This window comes from Lolium perenne, chromosome 1 (genome assembly GCF_019359855.2).
Source record: "Lolium perenne isolate Kyuss_39 chromosome 1, Kyuss_2.0, whole genome shotgun sequence".
Taxonomy (NCBI): Eukaryota; Viridiplantae; Streptophyta; class Magnoliopsida; order Poales; family Poaceae; genus Lolium; species Lolium perenne.
Window position 1 is genome coordinate 149,874,109 of NC_067244.2, and position 20,590 is coordinate 149,894,698.

Below are 20,590 nucleotides of genomic sequence, written 5' to 3' on the forward strand. Positions count from 1 at the left end.
GATATCCAAGTAGAACTGGTTCAGACTCATCAACATCACTCTGATTCCTGGAGTTACATTTGGGTATCTGACAAATTTTCTACAGTCCATGCTTACAAATTCTTGATTGGAGTTCAGCATGCACCTAAGTTCTTTACTTGGATATGGGAATCCTCCTGCCAGCCAAAGCACAAATTCTTTTTCTGGTTGCTATTGCATGACAGGATTAATACAAGGAATCTCCTTAGGAGGAAAAACTGCAACCTGCAATCTTATAACTGTGCCACTTTGCAATGCAACCAAGAAGAAGCACTAGCACATCTTTTCTGGAGTTGTCCCTTTGCTCAGCAATGTTGGACTTTTCTCTACCCTCAAACATCCAACCAGCAATCAATTCTTGAAGCTTTTTATGATATCAAAGAGAAGCTAAATCTACCATTTGTTGTTGAGATTATTATGCTTGCAGCCTGGTCCATTTGGATAGTCAGAAACAAGAAATTTTTTGAAGGTCAAGCACCTTCGGTACTTGCTTGGTGCTGCGTGTAGTTGACACGTCCGTTGGGAACCCCAAGAGGAAGGTGTGATGCGCACAACAGTAAGTTTCCCTCAGTAAGAAACCAAGGTTATCGAACCAGTAGGAGTCAAGGAAGCACGTGAAGGTTGTTGGTGGCGGAGTGTAGTGCAGCGCAACACCAGGGATTCCGGCGCCAACGTGGAACCTGCACAACACAACCAAAGTACTTTGCCCCAACGTAACAGTGAGGTTGTCAATCTCACCGGCTTGCTGTAAACAAAGGATTAGATGTATAGTGTGGATGATGATGTTTGTTTGCGAAGAACAGTAACGAACAATTGCAGTAGATTGTATTTCAGATGTAAAGAATTGGACCAGGGTCCACAGTTCACTAGTGGTGTCTCTCCCATAAGATAAACAGATGTTGGGTGAACAAATTACAGTTGGGCAATTTATAAATAAAGAAGGCATAACAATGCACATATATATATATCATGATGAGTACTATGAGATTTAATCAGGGCATTACGACAAAGTACATAGACCGCTATCCAGCATGCATCTATGCCTAAAAATTCCACCTTCAGGTTATCATCCGAACCCCTTCCAGTATTAAGTTGCAAACAACAGACAATTGCATTAAGTATGGTGCGTAATGTAATCAACACAAATATCCTTAGACAAAGCATCGATGTTTTATCCCTAGTGGCAACAGCACATCCATAACCTTAGAACTTTCTGTCACTGTCCCAGATTTAATGGAGGCATGAACCCACTATCGAGCATAAATACTCCCTCTTGGAGTCACAAGTATCAACTTGGCCAGATCCTCTACTAGCAACGGAGAGCATGCAAGAACATAAACAACATATATGATAGATTGATAATCAACTTGACATAGTATTCAATATTCATCGGATCCCAACAAACACAACATGTAGTATTACAGATAGATGATCTTGATCATGATAGGCAGCTCACAAGATCCAACATGATAGCACAATAAGGAGAAGACAACCATCTAGCTACTGCTATGGACCCATAGTCCAGGGGTGAACTACTCACACATCGATCCGGAGGCGATCATGGCGATGAAGAGACCTCCGGGAGATGATTCCCCCCTCCGGCAGGGTGCCGGAGGCGATCTCCTGAATCCCCCGAGATGGGATTGGCGGCGGCGGCGTCTCTGTAAGGTTTTTCGTATCGTGGCTCTCGGTACTGGGGCATTCGCGATGAAGGCTTTAAGTAGGCGGAAGGGCGGAGTCGGAGGAGTCACGGGGGCCCCACACGCTAGGGCCGCGAGGGGCCCCCTTAGGCCGCGCCGCCCTATTGTGGCGGCGCCCCGTGGCCCCACTTCGTATCTCCCTCGGTCTTCTGGAAGCTTCGTGGAAAAATAAGACCCTGGGCGTTGATTTCGTCCAATTCCGAGAATATTTCCTTTGTAGGATTTCTGAAACAAAAAACAGCAGAAATCAACAACTGGCTCTTCGGCATCTCGTCAATAGGTTAGTGCCAGAAAATGCATAATAATGACATATAATGTGTATAAAACATGTGAGTATCATCATAAAAGTAGCATTGAACATAAGAAATTATAGATACGTTTGGGACGTATCAAGCATCCCCAAGCTTAGTTCCTACTCGCCCTCGAGTAGGTAAACGATAACAAAGATAATTTCTGAAGTGACATGCTATCATAATCTTGATCATACTATTGTAAAGCATATGAGATGAATGCAGCGATTTGAAGCAATGGTGAAGATAATGAGTAAACAAATGAATCATATAGCAAAGACTTTTCATGAATAATACTTTCAAGACAAGCATCAATAAGACTTGCATAAGAGTTACTCATAAAGCAATAAATTCAAAGTAAAGGCATTGAAGCAACACAAAGGAAGATATAAGTTTCAGCGGTTGCTTTCAACTTCAACATATATATCTCATGGATAATTGTCAACACAAAGTAATATAACAAGTGCAATAGGTAGACATGTAAGAATCAATGCACACAGTTGATACAAGTGTTTGCTTCTAAGATAGAAAGAATAGGTAAACTGACTCAACAATAAAGTAGAAGATTGGCCCTTCGCAGAGGGAAGCATGGATTACTATTTTTGTGCTAGAGCTTTTCATTTTGAAAACAAGAACCAATTTTGTCAACGGTAGTAATAAAGCATATGTATTATGTATAAGATATCCTATAAGTTGCAAGCCTCATGCATAGTATACCAATAGTGCTCGCACCTTGTCCTAATTAGATTGGATTAACATGGATTATTATTGCATAGCATATGTTTCAACCAAGTGTCACAAAGGGGTACCTCTATGCCGCATGTACAAAGGTCTAAGGAGAAAGCTCGTATTGGATTTCTCGCTTTTGATTATTCCCAACTTAGACATCCATACCGGGACAACATAGACAACAGATAATGGACTCCTCTTTAATGCATAAGCATTCAACAACAGTTAAACTTCTCATAAGAGATTGAGGATTAATTGTCCAAACTGAAACTTCCACCATGGATCATGGCTTTAGTTAGCGGCCCAATGTTCTTCTCTAACAATATGCATACTCAAACCATTTGTTCATGAAAATCGCCCTTACTTCAGACAAGACGAACATGCATAGCAACTCACATGATATTCAACAAAGGTAAAAGTTGATGGCGTCGTCCCCAGAAACATGGTTACCGCTCAACAAGCAACTTATTAAGAAATAAGACACATAAGTACATATTCTTCACCACAATAGTTTTTAAGGCTATTTTCCCATGAGCTATATATTGCAAAGACAAAGGATAGAAATTTTAATGGTAGCACTCAAGTAATTTACTTTGGAATGGCGGAGAAATACCATGTAGTAGGTAGGTATGGTGGACACAAATGGCATGTTTGTTGGCTCAAGGATTTGGATGCATGAGAAGAATTCCTCTCAATACAAGGCTAGGCTAGCAAGGTTGTTTGAAGCAAACTCAAGTATAAAACGGTGCAGCAAGACTCACATATGAACATATTGTAAGTATTATAAGACTATACATCGTCTCCTTCTTGTTCAAACACCTTAACCAGAAAATATCTAGACTCTAGAGATCAATCATGCAAACCAAATTTTAACAAGCTCTATGTAGTTCTTCACTAATAGGTGCAAAGTACATGATTCAAGAGCTTAAACATGATCTATATGAGCACAGCAATTGCCAAGTATCAAATTATTCAAGACATTATACCATTTACCACATGCGGTATTTTCCGTTTCTAACCATATAACAATGAATGAATAGTTCAACTTTCGCAATGAATATTAAGAATAAAGCTAAGAACATATGTGTTCATACGAAACAGTGGAGCGTGTCTCTCTCCCAAACAAAGAATGCTAGGATCCGATTTTATTCAAACAAAACAAAAATAAAAACAAACAGATGCTCCAAGTAAAGCACATAAGATGTGACGGAATAAAAATATAGTTTCACTAGAGGTGACCTGATAAGTTGTCGATGAAGAAGGGATGCCTTGGGCATCCCCAAGCTTAGATGCTTGAGTCTTCTTAAAATATGCAGGGATGAACCACGGGGGCATCCCCAAGCTTAGACTTTTCACTTTTCTTGATCATATTGTATCATCCTCCTCTCTTGACCCTTGAAAACTTCCTCCACACCAAAGTCAAAACAATCTCATTAGAGGGTTAGTGCATAATTGAAAATTCATATATTCAGAGGTGACATAATCATTCTTAACACTTCTGGACATTGCACAAAGCTACTGAAAGTTAATGGAACAAATAAATCCATCAAACATAGCAAAAGAGGCAATGCGAAATAAAAGGCAGAATCTGTCAAAACAGAACAGTCTGTAAAGACGAATTTTTTAGAGGCACCAGACTTGCTCAGATGAAAATGCCCAAGTTGAATGAAAGTTGCGTACATATCTGAGGATCACTCACGTAAATTGGCAGATTTTTGTGAGTTACCTACAGAGACTACTGCTCAAATTCGTGATATCAAAATTCTGTTTCTGCGCAGTAATCCAAATCTAGTATGAACCTTACTATCAAAGACTTTACTTGGCACAACAATGCAATAAAATAAAGATAAGGAGAGGTTGCTACAGTAGTAACAACTTCCAAGACTCAAATATAAAATAAAGTGCAGAAGTAAAATAATGGGTTGTCTCCCATAAGCGCTTTTCTTTAACGCCTTTCAGCTAGGCGCAGAAAGTGTGAATCAAGTGACATCAATAGATGAAGCATCAACATCATAATTTGTTCTAATAATAGAATCATAAGGTAACTTCATTCTTTTTCTAGGGAAGTGTTCCATACCTTTCTTGAGAGGAAATTGATATTTAATATTACCTTCCTTCATATCAACGGTAGCACCAACAGTTCGAAGAAAAGGTCTTCCCAATATAATGGGACAAGATGCATTGCATTCAATATCCAAGACAACAAAATCAACGGGGACAAGGTTATTGTTAACCATAATGCGAACATTATCAATCCTCCCCAAAGGTTTCTTTATAGAATGATCAGCAAGATTAACATCCAAATAACAGTTTTTCAATGGTGGCAAGTCAAGCATATTATAGATTTTCTTAGGCATAACAGAAATACTTGCACCAAGATCACATAAAGCATTACAATCAAAATCATTGACCCTCATCTTAATGATGGGCTCCCAACCATCTTCTAACTTCCTAGGAATAGAAGTTTCAAGTTTTAGTTTCTCTTCTGTAGCTTTTATGAGAGCATTTGTAATATGTTTTGTAAAGGCCAAATTTATAGCACTAGCATTGGGACTTTTAGCAAGTTTTTGTAAGAACTTTATAACTTCAGAGATGTGACAATCATCAAAATCTAAACCATTATGATCTACAGCAATGGGATCATTGTCCCCAATATTTTGAAAAATTTCAGCAGTTTTATCACAAACAGTTTCAGCAGTTTTAGCAGTTTCAGGCAATTTTGCACGCTTTGCACTAGGAGTAGAAACATTGCCAACACCAATTATTTTACCATTGATAGTAGGGGGTGTAGCAACATGTGAAGCATTATCATTACTAGTGGTGGTAATAGTCCAAACTTTAGCTACGTTATTCTCTTTAGCTAGTTTTTCGTTTTCTTCTCTTTCCCACCTAGCATGCAATTCAGCCATCAATCTAATATTCTCATTAATTCGAACTTGGATGGCATTTGCTATAGTAACAATTTTATTATCAATATCCTTATTAGGCATAACTTTCAATTTTAAAAGATCAACATCAGAGGCAAGACTATCAACCTTAGAAGCAAGAATATCAATTTTATCAAGCTTTTCCTCAACAGATTTGTTAAAAGCAGTTTGTGTACTAATAAATTATTTAAGCATGGCTTCAAGACCAGGGGTACACTCCTATTATTGTTGTAAGAATTCCCATAAGAATTACCATAACTATTACCATTAGCGGAAGGATATGGCCTATAGTTGTTACCAGAATTATTCCTATAATCATTGTTGTTGAAATTATTACTTTTAATGAAGTTCACATCAACATGTTCTTCTTGGGCAACCAATGAAGCTAAAGGAACATTATTAGGATCAACATTAGATCTACCATTCACAAGCATAGACATAATAGCATCAATCTTATCACTCAAGGAGGAGGTTTCTTCAACAGAGTTTACCTTCTTACCTTGTGGAGCTCTTTCCGTGTGCCATTCAGAGTAATTTGTCATCATATCATCAAGGAGCTTTGTTGCTGCCCCCAAATTGATGGACATAAAGGTACCTCCAGCAGCTGAATCCAATAGGTTCCGCGAAGAAAATTCAATCCTGCATAGAAGGTTTGGATGATCATCCAAGTAGTTAGTCCATGGGTAGGGCAATTCTTCACCAAAGATTTCATTCTCTCCCATGCTTGAGCAACATGTTCATTATCTAATTGCTTAAAATTCATTATGCTACTTCTCAAAGATATAATTTTAGCGGGAGGATAATATCTACCAATAAAAGCATCCTTACATTTAGTCCATGAATCAATACTATTTCTAGGCAGAGATAGCAACCAATCTTTAGCTCTTCCTCTTAAGGAGAAAGGAAACAATTTTAATTTTATAATGTCACCATCTACATCCTTATACTTTTGCATTTCACATAGTTCAACAAAATTATTAAGATGGGCAGCAGCATCATCAGAACTAACACCAGAAAATTGCTCTCTCATAACAAGATTTAGTAAAGCAGGTTTAATTTCAAAGTATTCTGCTGTAGTAGCAGGTGGAGCAATAGGTGTGCATAAGAAATCATTATTATTTGTGCTAGTGAAGTCACACAACTTAGTATTCTCAACAGTACCCATTTTAGCAGTAGTAAATAAAGCAAACTAAATAAAGTAAATGCAAGTAACTAATTTTTTTGTGTTTTTAATATGGAGAACAAGACAGTAAATAAAGTAAAACTAGCAACTAATTTTTTTGTATTTTTGATATAAGAGACAACAAAGCAGTAAATAAAGTAAAACAAAGCAAGACAAAAACAAAGTAAAGAGATTGGATGTGGGAGACTCCCCTTGCAGCGTGTCTTGATCTCCCCGGCAACGGCGCCAGAAATTTACTTGCTGCGTGTAGTTGACACGTCCGTTGGGAACCCCAAGAGGAAGGTGTGATGCGCACAGCAGTAAGTTTCCCTCGGTAAGAAACCAAGGTTATCGAACCAGTAGGAGTCAAGGAAGCACGTGAAGGTTGTTGGTGGCGGAGTGTAGTGCGGCGCAACACCAGGGATTCCGGCGCCAACGTGGAACCTGCACAACACAATCAAAGTACTTTGCCCCAACGTAACAGTGAGGTTGTCAATCTCACCGGCTTGCTGTAAACAAAGGATTAGATGTATAGTGTGGATGATGATGTTTGTTTGCGAAGAACAGTAACGAACAATTGCAGTAGATTGTATTTCAGTTGTAAAGAATTGGACCGGGGTCCACATTTCACCAGTGGTGTCTCTCCCATAAGATAAACAGATGTTGGGTGAACAAATTACAGTTGGGAAATTGACAAATAAAGAAGGCATAACAATGCACATACATATATCATGATGAGTACTATGAGATTTAATCAGGGCATTACGACAAAGTACATAGACCGCTATCCAGCATGCATCTATGCCTAAAAAGTCCACCTTCAGGTTATCATCCGAACCCCTTCCAGTATTAAGTTGCAAACAACAGACAATTGCATTAAGTATGGTGCGTAATGTAATCAACACAAATATCCTTAGACAAAGCATCGATGTTTTATCCCTAGTGGCAACAGCACATCCACAACCTTAGAACTTTCTGTCACTGTCCCAGATTTAATGGAGGCATGAACCCACTATTGAGCATAAATACTCCCTCTTGGAGTCACAAGTATCAACTTGGCTAGAGCCTCTACTAGCAACAGAGAGCATGCAAGAACATAAACAACATATATGATAGATTGATAATCAACTTGACATAGTATTCAATATTCATCGGATCCCAACAAACACAACATGTAGTATTACAGATAGATGATCTTGATCATGATAGGCAGCTCACAAGATCCAACATGATAGCACAATGAGGAGAAGACAACCATCTAGCTACTGCTATGGACCCATAGTCCAGGGGTGAACTACTCACACATCGATCCGGAGGCGATCATGGCGATGAAGAGACCTCCGGGAGATGATTCCCCTCTCCGACAAGGTGCCGAAGGCGATCTCCTGAATCCCCCGAGATGGGATTGGCGGCGGCGTCTCTGTAAGGTTTTCCGTATCGTGGCTCTCGGTACTGGGGTATTCGCGACGAAGGCTTTAAGTAGGCGGAAGGGCGGAGTCGGAGGAGTCACGGGGGCCCCACATGCTAGGGCCGCGCGGGCCCCCCTTAGGCCGCGCTGCCCTATTGTGGCGGCGCCCCGTGGCCCCACTTCGTATCTCCCTCGGTCTTCTGGAAGCTTCGTGGAAAAATAAGACCCTGGGCGTTGATTTCGTCCAATTCCGAGAATATTTCCTTTGTAAGATTTCTGAAACCAAAAACAGCAGAAAACAACAACTGACTCTTCGGCATCTCGTCAATAGGTTAGTACCGGAAAATGCATAATAATGACATATAATGTGTATAAAACATGTGAGTATCATCATAAAAGTAGCATGAAACATAAGAAATTATAGATACGTTTGGGATGTATCACTTGGAAGACAGTGTTCAAACAAGAACTTCAGTTGCTCTCTTACAGAATGAAGAAGAAATGGGATGCTCCTTTAAAAGCTTGGCTTCAGCTCTTTTTATGATGTCTTAGGCTTAGACTTATTTTCTTAATTTCTTTCTTTCTTTTTTTCTACCTTGTACAACTTGTACATCTGTAAATTGTTTGAATTTTTAATAATAATAAAAATTGCAGTGGGGGTTTCCCTCACTGTTTGAACTTTCAAAAAAAGTAGAATTGGTTATCTCGCTCCATTCAAAGAGCAGTGGTACCATATTCGGGACTTCCAATTCCAAGGGGCACATCCATTAAACATGCAAGAGAAATTCAACCATCGTCATTCATCTCTACAAAAAATTGTTGAAAGAGGATTTTGCGTTCTGAAGATGAAGTGGCGCATTCTGCTTTCTATACTCATTACGATCCTCTGACGCATAATGAAGATCATCACTGCATGCATGTGTTTGCACAATTTCATCCGTGATAGTAAGTTATATGATGATCATTTTGACAGGATCGAACGAGGCACATATCTCCATGCGAAAAGTGCATCTTTCACCAATGGACCCTCTTCCTCTTCCACCGATGGTATCATAGCTGCACTTCGACAAACCATTGCTGAAAGTTAATTTGGTACCTTGAAAAGTTATACATACTGTAATTCCGAAATGGCCAACACATCTTTTTATTCGACACGTAATGGATTATACTGCGACTCCATATATTCTAGTTGTCATTTGACTTCCCATAATTTTTCTCATTTGTTTATATGTTATTTTCTACTAAAAACTATCATACATGTGGTGCAATCACTTATTTAGATAATATATCAAATTTGAGGGCATTACAAGCATTACACAATTCAACACAGTACATAAGCTAGATTTCCAGAAGATCAAAAGAATAGGAAAAACTGTTTCTATGAGCTTCTCCCCATCACAGTTTCCTGCAACCGAAACCCATAAGCCAACTTATGCATAAACAGAAGCTCAAAAGAAGTGGGCCCAAGAAAACTTCCTTCACAATACCTGAATACCCACCCAAAAAGTTCGATTGAACACCATGTCATTTCTAGTTAGCCAAATAATTCTTAAAATAGCAACATTAACCATATTAGTCAACATGTTCTTCTTTTTGTAATTCTATAAGTCAAAATATCAACTAAAGTTGAGGACTGGGAGTTAATACTCACCACCCTCTTCATTTCAACCACATATTGGAAGCAACAACACAATCAAAAAATAGATGTTGCCAAGTTTCACGTTCATTGCAGAAGACATGGGTCAAGTCATCCACTGATTGTCTTTTGAGCAAGTAATCTCTAGTGAGGATCCTGTTGTGTATCACAAACCATAAGAAGAATGTATTTTTGGGGGAACTTTCACTCTCCATATAGAATGTACATCAACGGGTAAAATTCATCTAAAATTGACAATAGCATGCATGGATTTTACACTTTAAACCCTATTAGCCTCCCACATTCAGATGGGGCCATCATTTTCCTCAATAAGATGAATGGTTTGTGCAAATTGAAAATCTCATACCAGTGGAGCATTAGTCTACAATCAAAACATGTCCTAAAGGTTACTTCCAAAATCTCTCCATCCCAGAGTTCAACAATGGTTTGATTTTGTTCATTCGCCAGGTAATATATATCCCAATACTGGATGGCCAAATTACAAGTACCAAACCAGTGGTTCTTCCAGAATTTTACTTTCCTACCATTTGACACTTTTCATTGATAACCCATTTTGGTTGCTTTGGTAGCCCATAGCACACCTTTCCAAAATGGAGCACCAGTGGCAGAGCAAGAAAAAAAATATTAGGGCTATTCACCCTATAGTTATATTCTATAATTTGTTTCCAAATTTTAATCTCATCCAAATTGTATATTTTCAGCTAACAAGCTAGTAGGCAAAGATTCATTTCAGCTAAATCAGGAATGCCAATCCCCCATACACCTTCTTCCAGGTGACTAGGCCCCAATTAGCCAGATGGTATTTGTGATGAAACTCATAATCATCCCATAAGCAACGCACCATTTGGAAGTTAATCAGAGAAATAACCAATTTAGGGAATTTAATAACACTTGGCATATATAAAAGGAATACTAGCTAAAACACTTCTAACCAGCTCCAATTTGGCAGCATGGTTAGTCTTGTTTTCTTAGCTTACTATGATGCAAAGGCACTCGTAAGTATTGCATAGGAAACTTCCCCAACTTGCAGCTCAACGTTCGTGCAAACATCATTTCCATCCCCAATATTTATGGGAACCAGATCACATTTATGGAAGTTTATGCGCATACCATGGATTTGTTCAAAGCAGGATAGTATCCATTACAAATTGATTGCAGAATTAATATTATTTTCCAAGAAAAGAAGGATGTCATCAGCACACTCCATACTAATGATCCCAAAATTATTCATAGTTTGCATTAACCTAGGAATCTGCAGGAGCTTTCGTCGGCATTTTAGTAAACACATCCGCTATAAAGTTAAATAAGATGGGAGAGATGGGGTAACCCTGTCTGGTTAGGAAAAATCACTATTTTCATCATTTAACCTAACCCCCATAGAACCATTTTGTAATAAGCTTCTAACAATAGACATCCACTTCGGACTAAATCCCTTCTTTTCCATCATTTGAAGCAGGAACTCTCTATCCACCCTATCATATGCTTTATCATAATCCAGTTTAAAGATGAAACCAGACTGTCCATTTTACACAACATCATGAATAATTTCATGAGCACAAACAACACTTTTCAAAATGTATCTACCTTTAATAAAGGTTGTATGGTTTGGTGAAATAAGCTTTTCATTCACTACACCCAGTCTATTTGTAGCACACTTGAAAAAGATTTTAAAGCTACAACTAGTAACTGCAATAGGCTTGAACTTATGTATAATTACAACATCAACCTCTTTTGGAATTAGAGTCATAAGGAAAAAATTGAGACTAAATAGGTCTAATTCCCTTTTATTCCAATCATTTACCATCAATATCCTAAGATACACCGGGGTCCCACATGCCAACACAACTATTAAAGATCTAAATTATCTAAAAAAAATATCAAGCTTCATGGCCGACTCGTTCCCGCCTAGCCTCTTCAGTGCCGCCGCGGCTGGCTCTGCTCTCCATCACCATGCCATGGTGGACCCGTCCCCGCCGCCGAGTATGGCTGCCTAGACCTCCTTCACGTCAACGCATCATGGTCGATGGAGGGCACGTTCAACCCTCCTCCTCAACCGCCGCCGAGCATGTCCCCTGCTACGTCCTCCATGGCGTTGTGTGGAACCTAACAGGCTGCTGCACTGATCATATGGTCACCGAGCGTGATATTGATGAACACTGAAGCGGGGGAGCATAGAGGTAAACAATGGAAGCACCCTAGAAAGCACGTGAGACCAACCGAACTGTCAAATAGGCATTTGCTGATCTAGTATCTAGATAATGGGTGCGCAAAGTTCATTAAACTGACAATTTAACTCAAGTTTTTCATGAAAATGTTTACGCATACTGCGCATAACTGGGTGTATATAAGATTTTTGTCAAAATAATGGGTGTATATTTATACACCCATGTCCTCATTTGGCTCCGTCTATGCCAATAGGACAAGAAGCTCGCTTTGGTCAAGATGTGTGTTCGTAGACGACATAGGAGGAACGGAGGCGACAAAACAATTCATGGACACAACGCCGGAGCCGGGGAAGAAGTGGACGACGATGATTCATTGCACCCCGCATCGATTCCTTCTGCCAGGAGAAGGCGAACGAAAATGCATAACTTGTGATGTGGTCGAAGGAGCCTAGGGAGGTATGGAACGGTGGTGCAAGGTGGCGTACATTCCGGTGAGGTATGGAACAGAGTACTACACAATATTACGATTTATTATGTTTTCAATTTGTTTCCTTGTTGCTAGTTATAGGTAATTAGCCCACCTATAAAGCTCAGTAATTGCCTTTTTCTATGGGTTTGGGTGATTTTCCACCATGACATGTGTCACCTTACAATTGGAAGAAAAACTAGACGGATTGAAAATTAGTCAACTGGTAAATAGACGCGATGCATTGCTTGAGCTGTTTTCTGCAGGTTTAATCCAACAGTAAAAAATGCTGTAATACTCCTGAGATTTAGGGCGATTTGCAAAAAAATAACCCTTCGTGCTGAATCGCCGAGATTTAGTTCAACTCCAGTCTATCGATGCTAATGTGCTACTATGCCTATGAACCTACCCATCTTCCTCGACGACCTCCCCCGCCTCCGCCGCCTCCTCACATCTTGCCCCGCGCTCCGGACCCTCACCCGCATCCACGCCCTCCTCTTCGTCTCCTCCTCTCACCACCTCCTCTCCCCCAGCCTCGCCACCGCGTACGCCCGCGCCGGCGACCTCGCCGCCGCCGAGTCCACACTCGCCGGCGCACCCACCTCTCCCTCCTCCGTCGCCGCCTGGAACGCCCTCCTCGCCGCGCATTCCCGCGCGGGGTCCCCGGACGCGGCGCTGCGCGTCTTCCGCGCTCTCCCGCCCGCCGTGCGCCCCGACAGCACCACCTTCACGCTCGCGCTCTCCGCCTGCGCGCGCCTCGGCGACCTCGCCGCCGGGGAGGTCGTCAGGGCCCTCGCGTCCCAGTCCGGGTACAGAAGCGACGTCTTCGTCTGCTCGTCGCTGCTCAACCTCTACGCGAAATGGGGCGCCATGGGCGACGCCGTCAAGGTGTTCGACCGAATGCCGAAGAGGGACCGCGTCACCTGGAGCACCATGGTCACCGGGTTCGCCAACGCCGGGCAGCCGGAGGAGGCGATCAACATGTACAGGAGGATGAGGGACGGCGGTCTGAATGGAGACGAGGTTGTCATGGTCGGGGTTATAAAGTCGTGCGCGGCGACCGGGGATGTCCGCATGGGGGCCTCGGCTCATGGGTACCTGTTACGGCATGGTATGCGGATGGACGTTGTCATCTCAACAAGCCTTGTGGACATGTACGCAAAGAATGGGCTGTTTGATCAGGCGCGTCGGCTGTTGGAGCTTACCACGTGTAGGAACATCGTGTCGTGGAACGCGCTCATCTCGCAGTTTGCGCAGAGCGGGCGTGCGGACGAGGCGCTCGGTTTATTCAGAGAGATGCAGGCCTCTGGTCTGCAGCCTAATTCAGGGTCGCTTGTTAGCGCTCTGCTAGCTAGCTCCGATCTTGGATTCTTCAAGCTAGGGAAGTCAATACATGGTTTCATCTTGAGGAGGCTCGAGCTCGACTGTATGGCGATTACAGCAGTCATCGACATGTACTCGAAGTGTGGCTCCCTGGCGAGCGCACAAATGCTTTTCAACAGGGTTGGCTCGAGAGACTTGATTTTGTGGAATGTGATGATTGCGTGCTACGGTGCTCATGGACGAGGCCGTGATGCCCTGTCTTTGTTCCAGGAAATGAAGAAAACCGAGGTGAGACCTGATCATGCCACGTTTGCTTCTCTTTTGTCGGCTCTCAGCCACTCCGGTCTCGTCGAGGAAGGCAAGTTCTGGTTCGATTGCATGGTTCATGAGCATGGAATCGACCCTGCGGAGAAGCACCTGGTGTGTATAGTGGATCTTTTAGCCCGTTCTGGCCTTGTTGAAGAGGCCAATGACCTGCTGGCATCGATGTGCACTGAACCAACCATCGCAATTTTGGTCGCTCTACTTTCGGGCTGTCTGAATAACAAGAAGCTGGAGCTTGGAGAGAGCACGGCAGAAAAGATCCTTGAACTGCAACCTGACGATGTTGGCGTCCTTGCCTTGGTCTCAAATCTGTATGCCGCTGCCAAGAACTGGGAGAAGGTCAGGGAAGTGCGCAAGCTAATGAAGGACCATGGCAGCAAAAAGGTGCCTGGGTGCAGCTCGATAGAGTTCCACGGGGCGGTGCATACGTTCGTCATGGAAGATCAGAGCCATCCTCAGCACAAAGAGATTCTACAGATGGTCTCGAAGCTCGACTCCGAGATGAGGAAGATTGGCTACGTCCCCAAGACAGAGTTTGTGTACCATGACCTCGAGGAAGGTGTCAAGGAGCAGCTCCTCAGCCGCCACAGCGAGAGGCTGGCGATCGCCTTTGGACTGCTGAACACAACCCCAGGAACGAGGCTCGTCGTCATAAAGAACCTCAGGGTCTGTGGCGACTGTCACAACGCCATCAAGTACATCTCGAAGATTGCTGACAGAGAGATCGTGGTGCGGGATGCGAAACGCTTCCACCATTTCAAAGACGGAGCATGCTCCTGCGGTGATTACTGGTGAAGGGTGTTTGACAAGACAAGCTGTCCTCTGTCCACCTCTCTCCAGCATAGGTGCATAGCACAGCCACAGAGTACCAGTTCCAGATTTCTTGTGCAAACACACTGATTTGAACCCCAGCAACCTCAGCTGATTTGATACTGTAGAAAGGAGCGGCTCTCCTTATTCTGTTCTTAAGGGGACACTTAACTTTGGTATTTCTTCTATAAGCATGAGGTGGCATCGGAACGTTATCATTGTAGCCACTAGTCACTTGGTGTTTGCTCTATCAGAATGAAACAACACTACACTTTTAAGCAGACTGTCACAAAATTGATGTTAGATCATGCTGACCACCATATGTGAACCATATTTGATAGGTCAACCATATTGTTTTGTGAGAGCACTACTTATGATATAACATAACATATTGCTGTACGGTTGGAGGAATCACTTGACTATATGTTGTTATTTGATTCATCTCAATATTCATTTAGAGATCATTTAGTTTTTATTTGAATGCCATTACTCGAACATATGTTCTTCTTTCGTTATATGCAGCATGTAGAAGCTCCGGAGGTTCTTCTCCGGGGCCTCTCTGGTGTCCAAGAAGAATGTGTTAGTGTGCATGAGCTCTGTCTTGAAAGTAGACCAAACCTGGGTTAGTTTTTATGTTTCTGCTCTTGGGGTCATAAGCAACTGTTAGATCTACTGACCTCTTTCAATCATACAGGAGTTCTCCCATTGGAGGTTTGTGTATTGTGTGACTTAGCTCAGCCCACACCATACTGGTAACTGATTGTGTTCAGCTGCAATTTTTCATAATCTGTTATACCAATCTGTAACTGGTAAATTTCATACTCCTATGTAGGACCATAAGGCATGTTGGTGGTTCTATGATAGGTGCTGCTGCAGAGCAAATCTCAATTGTCGTGCGTACCGTTGTGGAAAGCAAAGCCAGCAGCAATGTCTTGCGCTACATCTACACGACAGGTTAGAAGTTAGATCATGAGCTTCTGAAGGTGGGCTTCTCGTTTTGATTCTAGCGAGGTCCCAGTTCACCGTGACCGTCACTTCCTCCAACAAAATGCCAAAACTCCACACGCGACACGAAGCTGTGCAGGCCACTCCTGGAATACAGCCAGTGGAAATCACAGCTCCCTCCTCCCCGCGCTGCCAACAATTACAATGATGTCGTTTCAGTTGTCACTTCGTCCTGTGAATATCTAGAACCGTAAGCACCCCTCGGCTTATAAATTTGCATTTCCCGCCCGTGCCCCATTTGGTCGCCGTTCTCCCGCGTAGGCCGTCGTGCCTATAAAATTGGGGGCGCCGGGATCTCGGCTAGACCACATAACCCTAGCCATTCACCCACCACTTGGGCCCAGATTAGCGAGGCTGCGCCGGAGAGGTACCCTCCGAGCCCCACGGCGAGCGGTGAGGATTGGGGCGACGACACCGATGGCGAGAACAATCTAGGCCGACCTCCGTGGAGCACCGAGTCCTACTCGAGTCCTTCGAGAGCGTACGGCACGAAGCCCTGGAAGCCTCCGATGAGTCCATTGACTCCTGCCTCCTCGAGCTGCTAGACGATGGCCTTGGAGGAGCGCGGCCGCCAGTTCATGGCGCCAGAGTGACGCACTTGGGCAGAGTTGGGCTCCCACTGAGCGGCCAAAGAGCTCGCCGAGCAGTCATCGGCCGAGGCCACACGCCAGGAGGCCGCCCTCCACGCCGTGTTGGAGGCGGAAGAGGCGGCCTATAGGCAAGCAACCTTTGTCGCTGTGCAGGTTGCGTCAGAGTGGCTTCGGGAGGAAGCATCCGCGGTGCGGCAGGCGACGACGGATGGTAAGATCGAGGCGTCCGCCGATGCGGAAGCGGCGGTGATCATTGCCTCTCATGTGGCGGCACAGCAGCGGCCGCTCACGCGATGCGCTATAGGCGACTGCTCACGCGGCGGCATAGGTGGAGGCGGATCAGCGGCAGGGCATGACCTACGTCCAGACCATGAGGAGGCAGGCAACCCGCGAGACGATGCGCCGCGCCACGAAGCCATGCATCCGTGGCAGCCAAGGGGTGACGGGGACAAAGGAAGCTCCGGTGGCAAGGTCGACGGCCCAGCGGCCAGCGAGTGCCAAGGCAGCGATGGCCAAACCAGCTACGTCTACACTGGACAAGCCCCTATGTACTACTCCCTCCATCCACAAATAAATGGACGCCCGCGGTTTTCAAGAGACCTTAAATTTTTTGTAAAAAAAATCCTCATTCCTTCAATCAATCTGCTCATTAATTAAAAAGATGCTTTGATTTAGGCGCTAATAAATGTTGTGCATGCTAGTAACCAATAAAATAACATTGAGAAACCAAAAATGATTAATGAGGTTGAAATCAAGGTATGCACTAGGGGTCTAAACGTAAAAAATATACCAAGAAGTCTAGATGTACACTTATTTGTGGATTTCTTAGTAGCTTAATTTGGTCTAGTTAGGTTTATTATGTAAAATGCAAACATGTAGCCACCCAAAAAAAATCAAGTAATGGCTTTTGTTCCATTCACTTGCAGGCCACGGGAGTGCTGCTCGACCGCAAATCCACTCCAAATTTGCGCTAGTTGCTCCAAAACGGATGTATATGCAGAGATGCACTTTGTTTGCAGTTTTTTCTCCAATAAAAGGAGGTTTATATTACTTAAAAGATTTAAGTGTTAGAGCATCTCCAGCTATTGGGACTCCTAGGCCGAAATCCGGTGCTATTTAGCGCCGGATGGATGTAAAGTTTGGGCTGGAGAGGCTCATTTTCCCGGTGGCGAGTCCAGGATGGATGATTTTTTTTGACAAATGTAGGCCAATTCAGACAAAATCAGACGAAATACGTTCAAACATAGGCGAAATTTAGAGATTTTTTAGCATATATAGGCGAGTTCGTATATATATAGACCGAATTCGTAATATATTTGAATTGGGCCACAGGGAAACATAAACTAAAGCTAGAACACGGCGATCTACATGCCGAATTGGCGGTAGAATGCCGTGTAGTCGTCATCGTCGCTGGAGTTGCCGGAGTCCTCGGGCGGCGGCGCCTGCTGGCTGCTATGGCCAGCGTCTCCGTACCAACGGCTTGAACCCTGACCAGGGTCGTCGTGTGGCGGCGTTGGCCGATAGAGCTCATCGTCGCTGCTCTCCTTGAGCTTGATGAGCGGCACGGGTGCGACAGGTGTGGTCGGTGCGGCGGTGGGTGTGGCGCGGACGGCGCGTCGCCGCGCGGCTGCTAGGTCTAGCAGACGCCGCTGCTGCTTCGCCTCCTGCTGCTCCTAGTCCTGCCTGGACCAGGCGAGCGCGGCCATGGGGAGGGCGTTGTCGGCGGGGACGAGGTCGGTCAGTGACCTCGCGATCGCCTCGGCCACCGCGACGTCCTCGACCCGCTTGGCCTCCTCCTCGGCGAGCTGGGACGCGGCGGCGACCGTTGCAGCGTCGTTCTTGGTCGTCTTCCTCTTGCGACCGCGGGAAGGAGACAACGACCGGTGCCCCTCTCGCAGATGATGAGGGCGCTGTTGGTACGACCTCTGGTCGGCGGTGGAGAGGACGGCTCCTTCTTGATGACGGTTGTCGTCGCTGGTGGAGGAGCTGCTCGTCGCTGAGGGTGACAAGCACCGCGTCGATCTCCACCTCGAGGGCGGCGCGTCCGATTGGCGGCGGCGAGATCGGGACGCCCCCCGGGGTCGGGTGCTAGCCTCCGGCGCGCAGAAGTCCGGTGGCGTGGGGTAGCCCGCCGCGTGCAGCAGCCTCCCCTCCCATTGGTGGAGAGAGCGACGGCCGAAGCCATTGTTCGCCGCGCCGTCGCCGAAGTTCGCCATTGCTCGATGAGATTGGGAAGAGAGGTGGTGAATAGGGAGACGGGGTGGTGAATGTGGCCAGACGCGGTAGTTCCGCGATAAATAGAGCGACGCGCGTGAAACCGAGGCGACGGTATTAACTCGCCACGTGGAAGCTACGCGGCCGGTGAAGACTGACCGGCGGCAGGATTTTACAGCGCGCGCTCCGACAAGTCAGAGCCACCAGCCGCTCGGGAAGTTTTCTCGATGTTTCCCGCGCTTTCGTTTTGCCCGGACTGCTCGAGCGCTCCCCAGGAGCCGGGATGATCTGAGCTCCCCGGATGGATGAAAGCTTAAATCCGGACGAAAACGAGAATTCAGGGACGCAACTAAACCGTTTTCGTTCATCCAGATTAAAAAAAGGGTGCTGGAGCCTTTCCGGAGTGACGGCTAGAGATGCTCTCACACCCGATCTCTCCGTAACAAGATGTACACATCCGCTCGACATCCAAGGTAGGTATACAAAAATAAAAAAAAGACTCGATACATGAAATCATCATGGTACTGTATCGACTCCTATGGTGGTGCATCGATGGTTGGGCGCTGTGCCTCTTATTTGGATAGACACAATCTATCCTTTTGCGGTGCTTGTTGGCCTGGCAGAAGTATAGAAACGATCAACCTCGGCAAAAAAAAAAGAGTAGAAACGACCTTTGATTAGTTTCTTGGCTAGTGCCCGCTCCTCTGTCCTCTCCTCCAGGCGACGTGGGAGCGAAACCCTAGCCCCCCGCCGCCACCTTCCCCACCCTCTGCCCGCCTCCTCATTGCCTCCCGAGGCCGCCGTTGGCGAAGCCGTGTGCCACCAAGGACATGTGTGGCGAGGATCTATGCCTCTCGGCCCCCCGCATGGCTGTTTAGGAGGGTGGCCACCATGCCGGTCCCGGAGGTCACCGCCGCCCGCGCTGGGCTCTTCGCCGTCCTGCTCGTCGCTGCCTCCCCGCCTCCCCCTCGTCGCGCCCACGTCATCCTCGCCGTGGTGCCTCTGCGCGCCGGCCCTAGCGGTGGGCTTGTGGGCCGGACCCGGCCTTCGCTGCTCCTTGCGGCTCGCCGTCTGGTCTGCAGCTCGCCCCGTCCGGCCATGGCGGCGGCGGGATCTCCCTAATCCGCTCCAGAGGCAGGCTGCGCGGGGCAGTCTCGTCGGCCGGAGGCGCGGGCCGGCGCCGGACTTGGGCGCAGGACGGCGCTGCTTGGCGCGCTTGTCGGCGCGGCGGAGCCGTGGTGTTGCTGTGCGACGAGGTGGTGGGCTTGGCTGAGGCGCGGGGGATGCAGCGGTCGGGCCCGTTCTGGGCTTCGGCGGGCCTGTGTCCAGGGCGATGTCATAGCGGCCTGGGCTTGGCGGTGGGCGGCCGATCTGCTGCCTTCTGCAGCGGTCTGGCCGGGGCGCGCTGCTCAGGCGAGTGTTGGGCGTTTGGTGGACGAAAACAAGGTCCCCTGATCGGCTGGCCACACCTATGGCCAGGGCCTACGTTGGGCCTGACGACAGCATTGACACTCCAGGCGAAAGCTTCACACCATTGGTGCCGATGTTGGCGGTGCCCCTGGGTACCGTTTCTCCTGTTGAGGGCTTCATCGGGGAGCTTGGTCTCCTGCTGTCGCGAGTTGATTCCTTCTCCGGGTGAAAACCTCTGCTCCTCGGAGCGAGTGGCGGCGTGTGTCGCCGCCTTCCTGAAGGCGTCGCTTTAGGAGTCCGTGTTCCTCGTGGTGCGGTAGATGTGTGCCAGTTGTGCATGGTTGCCTTTTTGTCGGGGGTGGTGGATGCCGGGGCGGCGGCCCCGGACGGTT

The 20,590-nt window shown here is 45.8% G+C and overlaps 1 protein-coding gene across 2 annotated transcripts; it reads left to right on the forward strand.

Moving 5' to 3' along the window:
• Nucleotides 1-12,886: 12,886 nt before the first annotated feature.
• Nucleotides 12,887-17,531, forward strand: LOC127334401 (putative pentatricopeptide repeat-containing protein At3g25060, mitochondrial). Of its 2 annotated transcripts, XR_011743369.1 has the most exons (3): nt 12,887-15,014; nt 15,502-15,731; nt 15,812-17,531. XR_011743369.1 is itself a non-coding variant. In XM_051338147.2 (1 exon), the coding sequence occupies exon 1, from the start codon at nt 12,916-12,918 to the stop codon at nt 14,962-14,964; it is 2,049 nt and encodes a 682-aa protein (XP_051194107.1). In that variant the 5' UTR covers nt 12,887-12,915; the 3' UTR covers nt 14,965-15,257. The 2 variants fall into 2 exon arrangements, 1 of the variants encoding a protein (XP_051194107.1); XM_051338147.2 differs by lacking the exons at nt 15,502-15,731; nt 15,812-17,531 and having other exon boundaries at nt 12,887-15,257.
• The last annotated feature ends 3,059 nt before the right edge of the window (nt 17,532-20,590 follow it).